Source organism: Manis javanica, chromosome 3 (genome assembly GCF_040802235.1).
Source record: "Manis javanica isolate MJ-LG chromosome 3, MJ_LKY, whole genome shotgun sequence".
Taxonomy (NCBI): Eukaryota; Metazoa; Chordata; class Mammalia; order Pholidota; family Manidae; genus Manis; species Manis javanica.
Window position 1 is genome coordinate 213460816 of NC_133158.1, and position 19175 is coordinate 213479990.

Genomic DNA, 19175 nt, shown 5'->3' on the forward strand with positions numbered 1-19175 from the left:
GCCATTTCATCTTGTCCCTTGATTCGCCTCTGGCTTTATGACTTTCAGCCAAAGACACTCTCCTGTCTGGTCTTGGCCTTGCCCGCCTCCTAACGTCCCCACCGAGCGCCCCTTCTTTGCTGTGCACTTCTCCACCTGTCCAGTGGACTTGCCGTCTGAGTGCTGCACTAAGTCGTCTTAGAATAACCTTCAGGGGAGGAGAGCTTTTATCTTTTTTTTAACATTGAAGTGTAGTTGACATATAATATATGAGTTTCAGGTGTATGACATAATGATTGCGCATTCATGTACATTACAGAGTGATCACCATGGTGGGTCTAGCTACCCTCTGTCGCCATACAAAGTCGTTAGGATATTAACTGTATTCCCTATGCTGTACATCGCATCCCTGTGTCTTATTTTGTGACTGGAAATTTGTATCTTTTACTCTCCTTCCCGTTTCCTCCACCCCTCCACCCCAGGAGAGGGTAGTTCGGACAGACGACTTTTATGGAAAACAATGACTTGGCAGTTAAGAATTGGTTAATACTTCTTTTGAGAGTGAGGTGATTTTTGCAGGGTTGTCAGGGCTTGCCTCTGAGGCTAGACTGCCTTGCTTTGAATCCCTGGCTTCTGACTTCTCAGGTGAGTGATCTTAGGCAAGGTGACCTCTGTGTCCCAGTTTCCACATCTGCACTGCGGTGGTAATAGTATGTGCTTCCCAAGATGTTTGTGAGCGTGGCATGTGCAGAATGCTTACAACAGCGGCAGAGGCGAGAACAGATTGCTTGCTCACAGAGGGTGGTGGTACTTCAGAAGGAGGGTCCTGAGACCTGCAGAATGTTGAAATGTCTTTGGGATTAAACTCTGTTTAGTATTCCTGTTTCCGTTGGAATATTCCTTACTCCCTCGTTGCCTTCACTCCCAGTGTTGGATATCAAAGAGTTTATTACTGTAATAGTTTGTTTTTTCAGTAACCTTTTATTCCAGAAGCAGGCGCATGTGCATTGTAGAAATATAGAAAATAAAAGTTTAAAAACAGTCACACCAGTGAGAGACCAGAGGTCACTTTTGTTGAATCTTTGTGCACAGCCTCCTTGGCTGTCTTTTCCTCCTTACGTGTACAGAGTGAAAATCTGTGTCTTTTAACATAAGGTCTGTACTTTCTGTTTGGAATGTGCTATTGTAGCTGATGATCTCTAGGGTTTCCATTGTAGTCGAAGTTCTCTTATTAAAGCTCTTTAAAAATGATCTTTTCCAGTACTGTCACTATGTTGCTGGTCTGGTGGGAATCGGCCTTTCCCGTCTGTTCTCGGCTTCAGAGTTAGAAGACGCTTTGGTCGGGGAAGACACCAAGCATGCCAACTCCATGGGCCTGTTTCTGCAGAAAACCAACATCATTCGTGATTATCTGGAAGACCAGCAGGGAGGAAGAGAGTTTTGGCCTCAAGAGGTAACAGATTCAGGGGATCGGGGCGAAAGTAATCGGTGACCTTTCTGAAAACAAACCAATAAACCCTTTTTGGTTGCGAGTGACAGAAACGCAAATCAAACTGCCTGAGACAGTGGAAGAGAACAGATAGAATAGGTCGGCTGGCTGAGTCCAGCGGCTCACACCAGGAGTCAGGGTCTGCCGCCTTTCTTTCTGTCTCTCGGACAGGCTTCTCCGAGCAGTGGGTATAACTACCAAAAAGCCCTTAGGAAGGCCTGGGTGCGGGCTTGTTCCTGCACCCACCGCATATCCAGTCACTGTAGCCAGGGGCTGAGGGCTTGGTCCAGACCCGGTTATGTCTGCTGACATGCATGGAGTTCATTCCCGGCAAGAAAGGAGGATTCTCAGGCAAGGTGGAGAGGATGCTAGGGACCGGGCAAAAACTATGATGTCTGAGCTCAGGTGTGTTTCAGTGTTCTTGATTAAATGTTTCTTATTTAGAATGAGATTGATCATCTTTTCAGATGTTCATTCTAAGAGACAAGTGTTGATCTTTGACTTAATCCAACTACTATATAGAAAATGGGCAGAAAGGTCACCTAGATGCAAGGGATCCTTAGACATCTGAAAACCAGAAAATTTAATAAAGAAAACTCAAACTACCCTGAGCTCAGACATCATAGTTTATCTCACGCCTCCTGGGTGACTAATGTGCAGCCAGGGTTGCGAAACAGCTCTTGGCCGTGTGCTTCCTTGGACACCAAGGCTCAGAAGGCAAAGGGCTCCTCCAAAGACAGCCTGTGAGCCTGTGTGCCACCCTGGAAAGGAAGCCTCGGTCTCTCGGACCCCAGCCAGGGCCTGCCCACGCCTCGCATTGCCTCCCAGACCAGCCCATCACCCAGGTGCGGTTCATCAGCACCCGCCCTGCAGTCCCACAGCGTGTCACTGTCCTCATGTGTGAAATCGAATTGTTCGTCCCACGGGGTGGGGGTGAGAGTACGAGGAGCTAAACTGCGAGCGCAGGTTGCCTAGTAAATGTCAGTTGAGCTAAAAACAAAAAAGAGCAGTGAGATACCTTCTTGTCAAAAAGCCGTAATTTTGAGCAGCCCAGGGCAAGACGGGGAGACGGGCACTCGTGTACTGCAGGTGAGCAAATGCGGGCACAGCCCCGAGGGCGCAGCGTGGAAATGATGACTGTGGGACGATTGTTTGTAATGCTTTCAGTTTACAAACAACTCTGAATCCATCCGTGCAGGACTGAGTGAGCTGTGGTATATAGAAGCGGAAGAATAAAGCAAAAAGTAATGAAATGGTTTTAGCAATCATATTGTGAGTAATGATATTGGCATTGAAATATGGAAACTATTATAAAAACTTTGTAGCATAAGTGCAGGTAGGTTAATTGCGTTCATACCTTTAGGAAACAAAATTTTCAGTCTAAAACAGATGGAAAGACAAAACAGTGAAGTTAAGCAAAAACTCCCATAATCGTAAACTGAATTGGATATATCAGTGTGAACTCATGATACAGTTTTCTCTTAAAAAAAATGTGTATGGATGTAGAACTAATGAGTAAACCAGTAGTGATGTCTGTTTGGTGTCCTAATTATGGTCGGTTAATAGTGTTTTCCACTCAGGAAACGGAGGAATGAGAGGAGCAGAAGATACAAAGGGCAACTTGGAACTCACTGGCATACCGGGAAGTAAGGGAGCCGTCAAAGACAGAAACCTGCAAGAGCACAAAGGGGCCTTCACTGGCCATACAGGGGACACTCTGAGTCTCAGAAAGGATGAAAACCTCAGGGGATTGGAACAGCAGATAGTCTTAAATTGAAATAAAAACTGAGCAGGAAGCACCCATAGTGCTTCGCATGGATGTGCCACGTTTTACTCACCCATTTATCCATCCGCGCACCTCTTGGTGAAAGTGCTCGTGGTGGGTTCTTTTATCAGGAGGCATATGATATCTGATTATTGCCCACTTTTGATGGTAACATGACTGGTTCTGTTAATTTATTAGGGTTGCAAAATAGTAATTTTTTATCACGCCTCTATTAAGATATAGTTCACATACTATGTAGTTCTCCTTTTAAAGTTTTCAGTGGCTTTTCGTATATTCATGGAGTTGTGCAATTATCACCACAATCAATTTTAGAACATTTTCATCATCCCAAGAGAAAATGCCATTGCCGCTAGCAGTTGCTTCGTTTTACCTGATGCCCGCTCCCAGCCCTCGGCAGCCAGTAGTCTCCTTTTCTCTCTCTCTGTGGATTTGCCCACTTTGGGCCTTTCATATACACAGTCGTATGATATGTGGTCTTAAGTGGTCTTAACTGACTTCTTTCACTTCACAAGTTTTCAGGGTTCATCCACGTGGTAGCATGGGTAAGGATTTCCTTCTCTTTTATTGCTAAATACTAGCCAGTTGTATAGATATGCCACATTTTATTGATCCATTCATCACTTAAGGAATATTTGGGGGTTGTTTCACTTCTTGGCTGTTATTAATAATGCTGTGAACATCTGCATGCAAGATTTTGTGTGGACATGTTTTCATTTCTTTTAGATATAAAACACGTAGGAAGGAATTACTGATCAAGTTAGCAGCTCTAACCTTTGAGAAGCTGCCAGACTGTGTTCCAAAGTGGCGGCACTGTTCGATACCCTACCAGCAGTATATGAGGGTTCCAATTTCTCCATATCCTTGTTACACTTTCTGTCTTTCTTTTAACTGTGTATATGTACAGTTGACCCTTGAACAACATGGGTTTGAAGTGTACAGGTCTGCTTAACAGATTTTTTTCAGTAAATATATTGAAAAAATTTTTTGGACATTTGTGATAATTTTTTAAAAAGTATTTTTCTCTAATTTACTTGATTGTGAGAATATAGTGTATAATCCCATCTAACATACCAAATATGCATTAACTGATTGTTTATGTTATTGGTAAGGCTTCCCAGTCATTGGTAGGCTATTAGTAGTTAAGTTTTTGGACAGTCAAAAGTTATACACAGATTTCTGACAGCTTGGGAGCTTTAGCACCCCTAACCCCTGCATTGTTTAAGGGTCAACTGTATATACACTTGATATCTTTTTTATTGTGGTGAAGTGTACATGTGCTAAAATTTAACAATCTAGTTTTAGTATGGAAAGAGTTCAGTGATGTTACACACAGTCACCATATTGTGCACCCGTCACCCCCATCCATCTCCAGACCTTTTTTATCTTTTCAAACAGAAACTGTATCCCCATGAAATACTAACTCCCTATTCCTCTCTCCTTATTATCTATCTTTTTGATTAAAGCTATGCAGTTGTGTGAAATGGTGTCTCGGGTCATTTTGATTTGTAATCTCTGGCAGTAATGATGTGAAGAGCATCTTCTCATGTGCCTGTTAGCCATTGTATATTTTCTTTGGAGAAATATCTATTCAGATACTTTTCATGAATACTACTAAAATACTTCCAGATATTTTAATTGTGTTGTTTGCATTTTAGTATTGAGTTGTAAGAGTTTTTTTATGCTCTGGATACAAGTCCCTTATTAGAATATGATTCGCTGATACTGGGTTACTGTTTTCCTGATGTCCTTTGAAGCACAAAGTTTATTTTATTTATGAAGTCCAGTTTGTTTATTTTCTTTTTTGTTCTTGCTTTTGGTTTATATGTAAGAAATTATCGCCTAAGATCATGAAGACTTTTACCTACATTTTCTTCATGAGTTTATAGTTTTGGCTCTTACATTTAGTTATTTGATCCATTTTGAGTTAATATTAGTATATACTGTGAGGTAGGAGTCTGGCTTCATTGTGTTGTTTGGGTGTCTCGTGGTCCCAGGATTATTTGTTGAAAAGACTTGTTTTTCCCCCATTGAATTTTTTTAGCACCCTTGGTGAAACTCAGTTGACCCCGGAATGTTATTTCAGTACTTTCAATTCTATGCCATAAATGAATCACTTTGTATTCTATTATTTTGTTTTCATTTATTAGCTGGACTGATTTTATAAGGAGATGCCTCCCTTCATCTACATTTGGTTACTGAGTGGTACAGTTCATGTGGGGAAGGCCGTATATGTATTTTATTCTTTTATTTTCCTGGCTTTGAAGATAATGAATTGGTTTTCTGTCATCCACACAAGGAGACCAGTGAGGTACTTTTTTGTCACTGCCCTAAACTCATGGATTAACACCTACCAGAGTGAGTTCAGTCTCTTTCATTCATGCTCAGCATTAAAGCTCAGAATGCCCCTTCTTTGGTCAGCTCGGCTCCTGAGTCCGCTTGGTGGGTCCCAATAGTCTGATAGCTTTCTTGCCATTTGGTATGTTCAGATGTCCTAAGCCCATTTTGTACATTTTTTAACTGAGATCTAGACTCTTCCAGCTCTTCAAGAAGCCTGGGTTTCTTTTATTTGGACCACACTTGGGCACTAGGGGTCATTACAGCTCGTGTGTGTGACTTCATATTACTATTTCCAGTTTACACTCAGGACTGTGAGATTGTTACATATAGGCAATGATAGAATTCATATACTCCATAGCTACTCATCAGTTTTCTCCCCACACTACAGATCCTACAGTCTCCGCACTGTGACACTAATGCTTCCACTACCAAGTATGATTATTGAAAACAAAATATTTTTTTGGCATGTGCTAGCCTACCCTATTTTTTATGGCTGTACTTCACATCTGATTGTCGGATCTGATAGCCATTACACACTAGAATCTCGCCCCCCCATCCCTTAGTCTTAGCTTTATGCCCCCCCTCCTCCAAGTCTTTGTGCTGATGTCTCTAGTCATTCTGGTTGGTTGGTAGGGACAATCGTGAGAACAATAATTCCCCAGGTTTATCGTATTGGTAATAGTTTGTGTCCTTTATATGTGAAGGTCAGTTTTTCTGGATGCAGAGTTTTTTAGATTTTTGAGTATCTTAAATGTGTTATTCCCTTTTCTTCTGCTTTAAAGACGCCTTTGAAAATCTAATGGTAACTTAATTTTCCTTTCTTTGTATGTTATGGGTCCTTTTCTTTTCCTTGGTGGTCACTGCCTACTGGATCCATTCCTGCTGGAGATGCCAGTTGGTGCTGTCCTAATTCTGTCACCCTTTACGTGTTTACTAGCTGGAATTTTGGATTTTGCAAAAATGGTGATGCTGGCAGTACAGCATGATTTTTGGATTTTCCCATATTCTCCCAAAAAAAATTCAGCAGAAAGCTAAAACAAACATACCCCACACCCAGGCCATGGGTAACACGCACAGATGCACTAAGAAATGGAGCCGGCATGCTGCCTGGGCCTATGCAGGAGACAGCAAGGGCCGGCCACAGGGGCCCCTCGCTGAGAGCGGGAGAGGCCCTGGAGGAGCCGGCAGCCGCTCACCGGGCAGCGGGCTGGGCCCGTGTGAGGAGAGCTGGTGAAAAGGGGAGAGGAGTTCCTCTCTCAGTAGCAAGTGAGCCGTGGGCGCCTGGCAAGGCCCCACGGAGGAGCGGGAGTGGACTGGCCCCCTGGGTGGCCATAGACCAGCCCAGACTGTCTTCCCTGACTGCATCCCCTGTTGAGGAGTGAGATAAAACTTGAGCAGAGCAGGCCTCAGTGACACTAAGGGAAGGGACCAAATGCACAGTATGGGTCTTGTTTGGATCCTTCCTTGAACAAATCAGGTGGAAGAAAAATTTAAGGCAGCAAGATAATTTGAACACTAACTGGATACTTTGTACTAAATATTTATTGTTAATTTGTAGATGTGGTAAGATGTATAGAAGAGAAGTTCCTAGTCTTTTAGAAATCTGTAGTGAAGTATTTCTGGATAAAATGATGTGTAGCACTTTAAAATATTCCTGGGCCTGGAGGGGGGACTGTAGATGCAGCAAGATTGGCTGGAAGTCAGAATGAAGCTGGTGGGCAGAGGTGCAGGGGTTCCTTAGCTGCTCCTCCAGGCTCGGCAGCACAGTTTAGCTCCGTCAGCCTGAGTGGGTCCAGGTCAAATTAAAAGAGTGGATAACAAATTTGACTTTCCATAGAATCTCGTGATCCTTTTAGGCCCTTGCCCTTTATTTTGGGGAGCGTATAAAGTTCTACCAAGTTCATTCCTTAGGAATCTTAAGAATTACCCAGGAGTAAAAGTAAGTTATTTGCTTGCTTAAAAGAATCCTCTAAATAATATCATTAAAAAATCATCAAATCAATCCCACTGTTGAGAATGTTACTTCACTTTTTAGTTACAGAATCCAAGGAGGTAATGTCTTAACCACACAAACCCCACTCATTCCCCAGATACTCCTGCTGAGCAGTATCCTCATCAGAATTGGGAACATAATGTTAATCATTAATTATTTTGAGGCTCAGCATCTTGAGGGTGTTTAATGTTTAGTCTGCAGTACTGTCGTAGCTGATTTTGTGTATGTTGGGTTATTTATTTCAGGAGTAGATTAACGCTCTGAATAACAGGAGACCTCTTCGGTCTGAGGTCATCAGAGCATGGCTTGGTACATAGCTACACTAATTGTCCCACAGGGACACTTTTCAAATGCTTACCTTACTCCTAGGTGGCAAATGGACCCTGGCTGGAAGTCATAAAGTCATTGCATGAAGCTTAAAACGGACTTGATCTTGGTGAAAGATACGTCAGCAGCTAATACGGACTTTACTGTATATCACATTCTTATTCACACAGATTCCCGTGTATTGCTTGTACGTTCCTTCCCTGTGTACATGTTGACTTGTGTTTTAATCTTCTTAACCTGTTCAGGTTTGGAGCAAGTATGTTAAGAAGTTGGGTGATTTTGCTAAGCCAGAGAATGTTGACATGGCCGTGCAGTGTCTGAACGAACTTATAACCAACGCACTACACCACATCCCGGATGTCATCACCTACCTTTCAAGACTTAGAAACCAAAGTGTGTTTAACTTCTGTGCTATCCCACAGGTACGGAATGGAGCTAGTCTTACACATGGAAGGTGGAGGCCAAAGGGAGTGGTTTGGTGGTGATGGGGCTGGAAACAACGTGCTTACTGTTCGGTCTGCTGCGAGCAGGAAGATGGTTCCATAAAGCGATGGCTCTATTTTCTTTTGCAAGGGGGCTGGCAGTGTCTCACAGCGCCTCCCCTGTGTCCCACAACCGCCACGCCCAGCTCAGCCTCAGGGTTAAGTCTTCCCCATTCCAGAACCTTGCAGAACTTTCTTCCATGAATTCTAAACTAGTTAGATCCTTAAACTCACAATTAAAGTCTTGGACTTCGGCCTAGATTTATGGGGAGTGTGGGATAAAACACAGGTGAAGCTGTTATCATTCAAAGTCTTAATGAAGCACCTAACTTTTGCTATCTTTCTCCTAGACCCAGGTAATAGAACCTGACCCTATAGGCCTGGCTCCTTGATAGTCTAGGAGCCTATAGTTGTTAAATGCCTTTACCACTTATTTCAGCTTTTAACTCAAGTAAGTGAAGAAAGGCATAGGATTGAACTGATTGGGAAACTTGGTGTGAACTTGTTCTGATGGCCAGTCTTGAATGGTTGTTGGGACTGAAATCTGCATGCCCAACATAGGTTTCCATCTCTCCTAAAAATAAGTTAACTTAAGAGCTTGGGACTCTCCCTCTCCTATTCTTTTGTTTTTTTCCCCCACACTATTTTTTCCTGCCAACCTTTTTTTTTTTTTCTAAATTAAAGTATCGTTGATACATGTTGATACATGATCTTACGTTCGTTTCAAATATATAAAACAGTTCGGTTACCCGTGTTATCAAGTGCTCACCCTCTAGTGTGGTCACTGTCAGCATGGGAAGATGTCACAGAATCGTTACTGTGTTCTCCGTGCTGTACTACCGGCCCTGTGGACAATTTATATTGTGGTTGCAGATTATTTTGCCCCTTTATCCCCTTCACCCTCCCCACCAACCCCCTCCCCCTTGGTAACCATTAGTCCCTTCTCAGCCCCCACACTATTTTTTAATATATAATGATTATGTTCATTGTAGGAAAAATAGAAAGGAGAAACAGAGAAAATTCTTCCCAGATCCTAACTTTGAGATAATTTTTCAGGTTTGATAACCCATTGCTCTGGTCCGAAAAGGTTGCAGTGGTCTGTATTCTTCTTTTCCAAATAAAAAGGAAGTTTCTTGGCCGAACTACAGAATCATTTCAGACTGCAGAGGCCCCTTGGTCCCGCGTGTCGCTGAGACAGGGCGGGGCGGGGCGGGAGGGGGAGGGGTCCTGACCTGCCCTCCTCGGGGGTGGTTTCTGGGGTGGTTTGTGGCCGGTTGCGTCTGAGCTGCTTTTCTTCTTTGTTTCTTCTCACCTGGGCAGAGTGATGATTGCTCTTTTCCATGAAGTGAAACAAACCAGTTTTTCTCCCCCCATGTTATTTGCAGGTGATGGCCATCGCTACTCTGGCTGCCTGCTACAATAACCAGCAGGTATTCAAGGGGGTGGTGAAGATTCGGAAAGGGCAGGCGGTGACCCTCATGATGGACGCCACCAATATGCCGGCTGTCAAAGCTATAATATGCCAGTATATGGAAGAGGTGGGTTTTATTTAACTACGTAGATGCTTGTAGCCATTTTTGTGATTTAAATAATGTTCCTATTGGATATTAGATGATCTGACTGCTCACTGTGTTACAGCGTAGGCACGGGGAGACGGGAGTTGGTTTCCTTTGTCAGGAAAAGGCACCAGGCAGGCAGCGGATTGTCAGGGGGCGCAGTTCCCTGGCGAGAGTAGGATGCAAGGCTTTAGGGCAGAGCTTCTAAGTAGAATAGGAGATGCTGTGTGAGGCCAGCCAAGCTTCTGGTTTCTGGGCGAGGAGGGTAAAGCTGAGGCTGGTGTGTCCCATGTCGCGTCAGACCTCGGTCCACGCCTCCTGTGCCCAGTCAGTACTCCCAGGAGGTCACAGGCCTCATTTGAGAAACCACAGGTAGAATTTCAGCAAAGGAAAGAAAACCATCAAGTTGCATTTTCTAAATTTTCTAATGCAAGTATCATTTCAAATGCTGAAACCGTCCTATAAAACAACATGCTGTTCAAGTCAGATTCCCGTCTGTGGAGGGTGTTAACATGCTACGTTCAGAAGAATCTCTTCTTAGAGTTTAGAACTCTGACTTGCTGGTCCTGGAACAGTGGTTGCCGAATGGAGGCGACTGTCCTCCTCCACCCCCAGGGCGTTCGGCAAGGGCTGGAGGCCCTCTGATCATCACCCTGGGGAGGCAGGCGGCAGCTGCCATCCTAGTTCTGTTCTTCCTGAGGACTGACGTGTACAGAAGTGTGTGACGTGGAGGGAGACCCGCTCCCCTCCCCGCCCCCAGGGGCCGCTGCCACCAGGAGCCCTGCGTGTCCCTCCGTCCCTGGGCCGCCTTCCTGGGGATGCTCCGCAAGAGCGGCTCCGTCTAAGCAGAATCTCGCAGAGCCGCTGTTTCCTGTCATTTCTGTCGCATATTTCCCCTAATTCTTCCGTCTGATTTTTGGACCTCAGCCTTTCTACCAGAGGCACCTATAGAAGGTATAAGAGGCCAAATTGTTAACAAATCCTAAATTCTTTCAGTGCCTGGATGAAAGGGTTCAGCCATTGGCCGGAACATCGCTGCCGAGGGGACTTGGGACAGTCCGCTCGCTGCACAGCCGGCGCTTATTCCGAGCCAGCTGTGTGCCTGGCATAGCGACTGGGTCGGTGGGTGCTGTTACTACCAAGGGAACTTGAGGCTGGAGCCATACTTTGGACCCAGGTCTGCCTGATTTCAGAGCCGAAGCTGTTGGCTATGGTTCTGAGAGTTTGAATTATCCTTTCTAAACTGAAATCATGCCACTTTAGGCTCTGTTTCTCCATTTTATATAAATTAGAAAACATTTTGTGTAGTATGTAGTTCAGAGAATAGTTTTATAGTGTTAGTCTGATCACTATTTTTAGAAAATCTTTTTTTAATATAGGCATGTCCCTTACTGGATTAAAATTCAGATTGTATTTGTGTTTTTCCTTAACGATTGGAATTAAACCTTAATTGTGAATCATAGTTTGATTTTAGGGTAGGGGAGGCCAGACTACAGCTGGCCGACCTCCTGTTTCTGTGAACCATTTTCATCAGGACATAGCCACATCCATTTGTGAATATATTTACAGTGGCAGGATTGGGTGGCTGCAACAGAGAATGGCCCACAGAGCTGTGAAAATATTTTTTGGCCTTTTAAGAAAAAGCTGTTGACCCCTGATTAGGGCTCCAATTATTTTATTCAAAGTTCCTGAAATACCAGGTAGTTTTAGAGGGAATGTTAAATCTTAAGTTGATTTGGTTCAGAAGAACCTCTGAAGATTTGTAAGTCTTCAGTAGTAGAATATGACAATGGTTTTAAGTAAAATTCAAGTTGAAACTTTTTGTGTGAGGTCCACAAGTTGGTCTGGCTTTTTGCTGGTGTCCGATTCTAGCACTGACCCGGTTTCTCCTCTGACCAAGTCTGTCCTTTGTGGGATGGTAGGTGTGTGCTGCCAGGTGTCCGGCCTTACTGGTTGTAGAGGTGGCGCGCCTCCAGGGGGCGTTAAAGAGCTCCTTAGGTGACTGCGTGTCAGGGAGTTAGGGCGAAGCCCACGTCCTCCGGAGCGGGTGGAGCTGCTGCTCAGAACCAGCGTCCTCAGGAGCAGCCCCTGCCTAAAACCGCCATGGGAACCTGTCAGCTGGTGAGACGCCCAACCAGCTATTTTGGAACAGAACCAAAAGCTCAGGCAAATAGCCAGAAGGGCTGATTTCCTTCTCTGCCAAGGTTAATTCCTTGGCAGAGGCAGTCTTAAGCTGGGGCGGCTTGTACCTTCCACTGCGCTCGGCCCTCCGGCGCGTGGCCTTGCTCTGCAGGCCCTGTTGGTTCTCATCTCTGGGCACAGGGACGTGGGGCCGGCAGCACTGCCCACCTGGGCGCCTGCTAGCCCCCCGGCCCTCCTCAGACCCAGTGAATTGGAATTGGCTGTTACCAAGGCCCCCAAGAGACTCCTGTGAACGTGGAGTTTGAAAGCACTGCCCAGTGCCACCCCGTCCTGCACTGACCCTGCCTTTGTCCCCGGGGGGCAGCTTGAGGTCCCCGCCGAGATCCCTGCTCCTGTCTGTCTGCCCTCCTGCGCCACCTGCCCCCTCTCTCCCTCCTGCTGTGTCCTTAGGCCCTCTGCCTCCTCACCGAAGCCCTCTCTCTTCCCTGAGTCACCTTCTTGCTGGGAGTCTGCCCAGGCGAGCTCACTGTGACCCACCCACGGGCTTTTACTCACACCACGCCCCCGCCTGTCCCTCAGGGCTCAGCCTGTCCAGTGGGCGTGCTTCCTGTCATTTATTCTCATTTTTTTGTCAGCCTGCTGTGTTCTAGCTTTTGTTCCTAGCTTGTCATCAGAACTGGTCTTACTGAAGTGGTTTGATGATCTCCTGATTTATAAATTGAATGACCGAGTTTGAAGACATTTCCCTTGGCCCCCCTGTGTTTCGTGACAGTGGATCTTCTCTCCTTGAAGCCCTTTCTTCTCTGGGCTCCTGTGACACGTGCCTCCGGTTTAACCTCTTACCTGTCTGTCTTCTCCTTGCTTCTGCTCCTGCTGGCATTTCCTCGAATTCTGCATTCATCTTTGTTTTTTCTCACCACGCAAGAGCTTTCTGCCTCGGACATCTATTCTGCGGCCATGGCTTCTTCCTTCACTGTGTGCGCATCACTCCTGCCTCGGTCACCCCAGCTCAGACCTTGGTCATGGAACTTTCTTTTTTGGTTAATGACATTACCAAACATCTGACCCAGGACCGCAGATTGCTGGGGGGCTGCCCAGAGTTCGCCTCCCCCACCTTAGCCCCACCTATGCCACCTTCATGATTTTGCACTTGTCAGGATTGTGCGTGCATTACCCTCTAGCCGAGCAATTCTAGAAAATGTGCAGGGGTGCTTATTGTAGCATTTTGGTCTCCATCTTCACTGAGCATAGCAAGGGTATAGAAGTGACTAATCCAGTATATTACTATATTAATGTGTATTATAGTTCATACTTTTGTAGAGAGAGACTTACAGGGGCCTTAAGTAGGTGTAGAAGTAATCGCGCCAGCCTGTTTCTGAGGGGCAGTAGTGGACGGGAATTTTGACTGTTTAGTTTTGTATTGTTTGTTTTACAACCATGACTCCATCATCTAAAAGTTTCAAAGAAATCAGAGGGCACGTTGGAGCTCCGTCCCCATCCCTGGCGCGCTGTGTAGCCGCCCTCTGCCGGGGTCCTAGGTGCTGCTGGCCTGCTCCGTCTGTTCCTTGTTCTAGGACAGCTGCGCCTTTGGGCAGGAGGGGCGAAGGGGGACAAGAAGGTGAGATGGGCTGTGGGGAAAGGTTCCCCTAAATAATGAAAATGTTGAAGAAGACCTTATTTTTAAAAATGCCACTCTGTCCTCTTCGTCCTGTTTCCCCAGCCTCCAGTCATGGTCCTGTCCCACCTGAGCAGCCTCTACCTCGGTTGTCAGTGTGTCAGTGAACATTGGTTGAGGGCCTACTGTGTGCTGGGCAAGTGCTGGGCTGGAGAGAGGAAGATGAGGAAGACATGATGTCTTAGATGTACAGTCTAGTTAGCGAGACATGCAAATGGCTGGTCTCCGTGTAGGTGCTGAGGTAGGCGCAGGTAGGGAGTGGCAGCACGTGGCCCAGACTGGGGTGCAGAGCAGGTTTTGCAGAAGACACAGTACCTGAGCTGGAACTTGGGTGCTGGGGAAGAGGGAGCAGGTGGAGGGCCTGGTGGGAGCAAAGAAAGAGACAGAAGCAGGCAGTGGCCCCACCTGTACAACGGGCATTTGTCACTAGAGGGTGAAGAGGGATGTGGGCAGCACAGGTGAGTCTGGAGGGGTGCAGCAGCCAGGCGCCACTGTAAGGGGCTCAGATCTCACCAGCAGGGGGCGCCCGAGGCTGGAAAGCAGTGCCTTGACCCCTTTGGTGACCACATGGAGGGCCGGTTGTGCGCTGCAGGGCCCAAGCATAGGAGCAGGAGCGCCCCTGGGAGGCTGGTACGGTGCAGAGGAGGCCTGGGTTGCAGTGGGGTGTGCGGAGGTCAGGGAGGACCAGGGAGTGCAGGGGACGTGCCCGCTCTGCTCTGTGCTGTCTGGAGCCCACACCACACTTGTGCCTGGTTGGGAGCTGCGTGCCCTCGCCCTTCACCACGTTCCTCCAGGGCCCCATCCAAGCCAGGCTCTGGGGCCTTGGGCCTGTGACCACAAGTGCCAGCGAGCGGCCCCTGCGCAGCCAGCTGGCGCTTCCAGCCGCCCCCCTGCTTTACTGGTGGAGGGTCTCTGCATGGTTACTTTCATGTTCTCTGTTTCCTTGTTGCTAAAATGGACAGCAAGTACTTGCCTATTTACAGCTGTAAAAAGTAAACACAGGTGTTGATAAAGTTCTCAGGACTCAGTAAGTAGCCCTTACCACGTTCTTCTTTCTTTGACAGATTTATCATAGAATTCCCAGCTCAGACCCATGTTCTAATAAAACAAGGCAGATCATCTCTAGGGTCAGGACACAGAATCTTCCCAACTGCCAGCTGATCTCCCGAAGCCACTACTCCCCCATCTACCTGTCACTCGTCATGCTCTTGGCCGCCCTGAGCTGGCAGTGTCTGAGCACCCTGTCCCAGGTGACGGAAGACTACGTCCAGGCTGGAGACCACTGAATGGGTCACCGGGAGATGGACCGGCCTCTTCTTCAAGGATGGATATCGGCTTCTCCTTCCTTCCCTCCTGATTTAATCCCTAAAACACTCTGGACTCGGCCCTTTAGAAACTGTGCAGTTGAGAAGAGGGTGAGAGTAGGGGGAGGGACGTCTCCCATCAGCCACCTGCTCCTTGCGGGTGGTGCTCACCCCCACCCACGGCGCGGCTGGAGCACCCGTGGCTGCCATCGGGGAAGTTACCTGTGGTTTTGCTGAGATTTACTGTTTCATGTGAATACTGCCTAGAAATATAATTAAATGTATTTGATTTGAAGCAGCCTCAGAATACCTATCCTAGTAGAAAGTGAAGTGGATTTTCTTTCTGGTTCCTATTTTTGTCATCATCTTGTTTTCTTCAGTTGGACTGAATGTTTATAGTTTAGGTAACATTCCCTTGTCGCCCAAGGGTGCAGACCATCTTATGTACACGAAGGCTGGGAAGTAACATCTGAGCGTTCTGGTATTTCCTCGCTTAAAGGGAGTTTCGGAAAGAAAGGGCAGGACTGCCTCTGGCCCCGTGGTGGAAGGTGGGTGTCCAGTTATAAAGACATGTTTGTATCACTGTTGAATGACTGTGCATCTGTGAAGGGCAGCGCACTTTTTTTTTTTTTTTTAAACAAGCAAAGAGTAGTTTAATAAGGCAAAAGCTGCCCTGCGGGCCAGCGCCAGAGGTGAGCAGCCCGGTAGGGGTCGGGCTGGAGGGGCTTGCCGCTGGAGTTTATACAGGGGCTAGAACATCTGTCAGGTAGGTGGGGATTTCGGAGAATGGGGGTGGTTCCAAGAAATAGGGTGATGCCCTCTTTATCTAGATGGTCAGCCTCGGAACTGCCCTGGTGCCAACAGGCATAATTGTTAGTCTGCTAACGAGCATACAGTGGGCACTGAGGTAAAGTCAGGGTCAACTCCAGGTTGGAACCAGCCAGTTCTGGCAGGTCTGGTATTGATCCCCTCCCTCCCCACATCCCACCAGAATAGTTGACATGGAATCTTTAGAATATAAACAGGTATCCAACTGTAAACCGGCCAAAGTCCCCAACCCCCTCCTCATGTCTGGCTGGCTGCCTGCTCCAACATCCCCCTCAAGGACTGTGGACCCTTGAAATGTTTCGAGGGAGAGGGTGTCGGTCATTCATCTGTAGCATCTTTCTGCTGGGGAGGCCACTGTCCCTGCATGTGGGTTCGGCAGTTCCTTGCTGTCTGTCGGAGAGAGGGGTCCCGGAGCTGTCTCAGCAGCGGCTGAGGTGGACAGGAGCTCAGGAGAGGAGAGGGCAGCCGGGCTGCGGGGTTGTTGGTGTGCGTCTTCATCAACCAGCATGAGGGGGCAGTTAAGATCCTCTGAGCAGCATCTGGAGTTGGATTTTCTGTAATCTGGAAGAAACAAACCTGATGACATTAAGAATGCGTGGCCCCAATAGGACTAGGAAGGGTAAGACCCCAGGTGCATCGATGGGAGGAAACTGGAAAAGCCAGTTTGGAGAATCATAGCCAGATATTCTTGAGGAAACCAGAAGAATTCAGAATGCAGTCCAGTTCGTAACAAACAGGATTAGAATCTTATCTCCATAAGGCTGCACTGTTGAAACATTCTTTTCTCTCTAAAATCACTCTCATTTTTATTAGAAGTAACCATATTAAGATGGATTTGTTTGTAAACTTGGCCCTAAGTAAGTGCAGGGAGAATACTAACCGACCATATAGATGCTTTTCAGATCTGCTTTGCTGGAACTTTTTCATAAGGAACCTCAGATCAAACATGTAAAAAGACTTCTCAAGGCCAGGAAAGCTAAGCCGTGAACTTTGTCATCAGTTTCCCTGCAATACCTACAGATTTGGTTGAATTCCTCTCTTCTCAAGGTCCCCGAAATACCCTGAGGCTCCTGCGCCCAGGAAATGACCTTCCTTAACTCACGTGGCAGCTGCTGGGAACCCTGTGAGCCAGGTGCCAGGCCAGTTCTTCCACGGGGCTGTGTTGGCTCCATAAAGTCAACCTTAGTTCCTTCAAGCCACCTGGTCATGTATGAGTCTGTGCACATCTCTCTTAAATATGACATTCCAGGAAAAGCCCTGGTAATGTAACCAATGTTTTCAATTGTGTCCAGTTCCAAAGAGAACAGATTCTTATTAAACTTATGCAAATAAATATATTGCCGTAAAATATAAAAATACTGAGAGTTTCCAAGTTCGGAGGGATCAGGAAGAGAAAATGCTGAATGTTTCCGTTCTCAAGGGCAGTTCACTTGACAGCCTGGGAAAGTGTGGCACGGATGGCACTCCAGAATGGAGTTGATTGAGGGGTGGCTGGCCGGCTGCTGCCACCACAGAGCCAGCCAGCACAGCACCAAGGAAGGACACAGCCAGTGGCCCCCGCCTGACCGTTCCTGCTGGAAGATGAGCAGACGTCCCTGCCCCAGCCTGTAACCTGCATTAATTCGCCAGCCTGTCTACTTTGACCTAACTGTCTTAGCTGTGTTCAGAAATTTCGCTGCAGTTAGGGCTTTTCTCTAGCATTTGTTTCTTTTTAATTACCAGTTTAAACTGATGTCTCCAGAAAGGCAAGATGCTTTTCAGATGGTTGGCTTGAAAGGTGAATGGTACTTAGTGTGATTCTCCCGGCACAGTGGTCCACCTTCCTCTGCTGTGCAGCCAGGATCTGTGGCTTCCTCCCCAGCAGCTCACTGAGATCCCCACTTGGACTGTGAAGGCCCTGGCCCCTTGCAAGGGGTACCCCTAGGCAGGGAATTGCGCCCTAGGGCACTAAAGGGTTTCTGGAAGCCATTAATGCTCTCGTATGTAATAGTCTACTCTTTTACTGTGGTCCTTTGTGTATGGTGACTTAATGGTTGAATTTGAGGTTTTTCCCTCGCAAGAATGCTGAATTTGCACTGTTCTACACAGAGCTGTGCTAATTCTCCTCCTGTGACTGCTGCTGCCATCTCACACACTTGGCTTAGTTTCGGTCCATGGAAGCTTCAGTTAATCGGTTCATTTGTAACTCAATCCTGTTAAAAATTTGTGTTGCAATCTGTTCTATTAAGTTTCATGTAAGACACGGGACAGCCTGGTGCAAAAAGCCTTGGTCTGAGGTGAATGTTCTGGAAGCTTCTCTCCTGGCTCAGTCACGACCTGTGTGACTTTTGCACTTCCATGTGCTCTGGGTGGTCGTAGGTCCCTCCTAGCTGTAAAGCTGTGTGGTTTTCACGGTCACTGACTTCTGCTAAGGTAAGAGTTCTTTCCCATGTTCTCTCCTAAGCCCACTGGAAGATCACTTCTCTTCTAAATCTGTTTCTGTATTAAAATTCCAGATGGGATAACAGAATTTTCAGATAAACTATTTTAGTATAATTATGTCCCAAATACTGTACAGGACATACTTATATAAAAAACTACTTATCTGAAATTTAAATCTAATGAGGCACCCTGTGTTTTTGTTAAATCTGGCAGTCCTGCCCTCTTCACACTTGTAATCAGTTAGACGTCTGGCATCCCCAGCGTAGTCTACTTGGTTCTTACAGTAGAATGTTTTAACTTTTCCTCAGTAGCGTTATCTGGCCCATCTGAATCTAGGGCTTTAAATAAGAAACTCAGTACCAGAGATGGTGATCTCCACAAATGGGGAGCTTCTGGAGCTCTAGTGAAACCTGCGCACACATGCACCGCCTTCGGTGCTCGGAGCTACAGCCTGGAAGCTCTGTGCTTCGCCTGCGGAGTCCTTTCTTTGGGAATGGCGTGTGTGTAGGAGGAGAGGTAACCTAGCTGCACTCTAGGTTATTCTTAGCAGTTTTAGAAACAGAATTCTGAGGCTTTAGTGGCAGAATTGCCCAGCAGGTCCCAGGTCGCTAGGACCATAGACTTTCTCAGGTCTGGGGAGGTGCCCCAACACCTGCAGTTTTAACAAGTTTTCAGGTGATATATCGCTGGGTCAGACCAGTTTGAGACCCACTGTCCCCAGCGTTTTGCTGCAAACTAAAGAACACGAACCATCTAGTCTTGTCTTGTTCAAGTGCAAACGCAGATTGAGAAGTGTGCTTCCCAAAGTGGATCGCCCTTAGCTCGGGCGATGGCAACGCCGGTCTGGGGACCACTT

General features: G+C 46.7%; 1 protein-coding gene across 3 annotated transcripts in view; it reads left to right on the plus strand.

Moving 5' to 3' along the window:
* FDFT1 (farnesyl-diphosphate farnesyltransferase 1) overlaps positions 1 to 15365 on the plus strand; it is a 30817-nt gene extending 15452 nt beyond the window's left edge. For all 3 annotated transcript variants that reach the window (XM_017668859.3, XM_017668860.3, XM_036998904.2), the window contains 4 exons: positions 1241 to 1432; positions 8157 to 8333; positions 9779 to 9931; positions 14831 to 15365. In XM_017668859.3, coding sequence (XP_017524348.1) covers positions 1241 to 1432; positions 8157 to 8333; positions 9779 to 9931; positions 14831 to 15052 — 744 coding nt within the window. In that variant the 3' untranslated portion in view covers positions 15053 to 15365. The remainder of the gene's footprint in view (positions 1 to 1240; positions 1433 to 8156; positions 8334 to 9778; positions 9932 to 14830) is intronic.
* The last annotated feature ends 3810 nt before the right edge of the window (positions 15366 to 19175 follow it).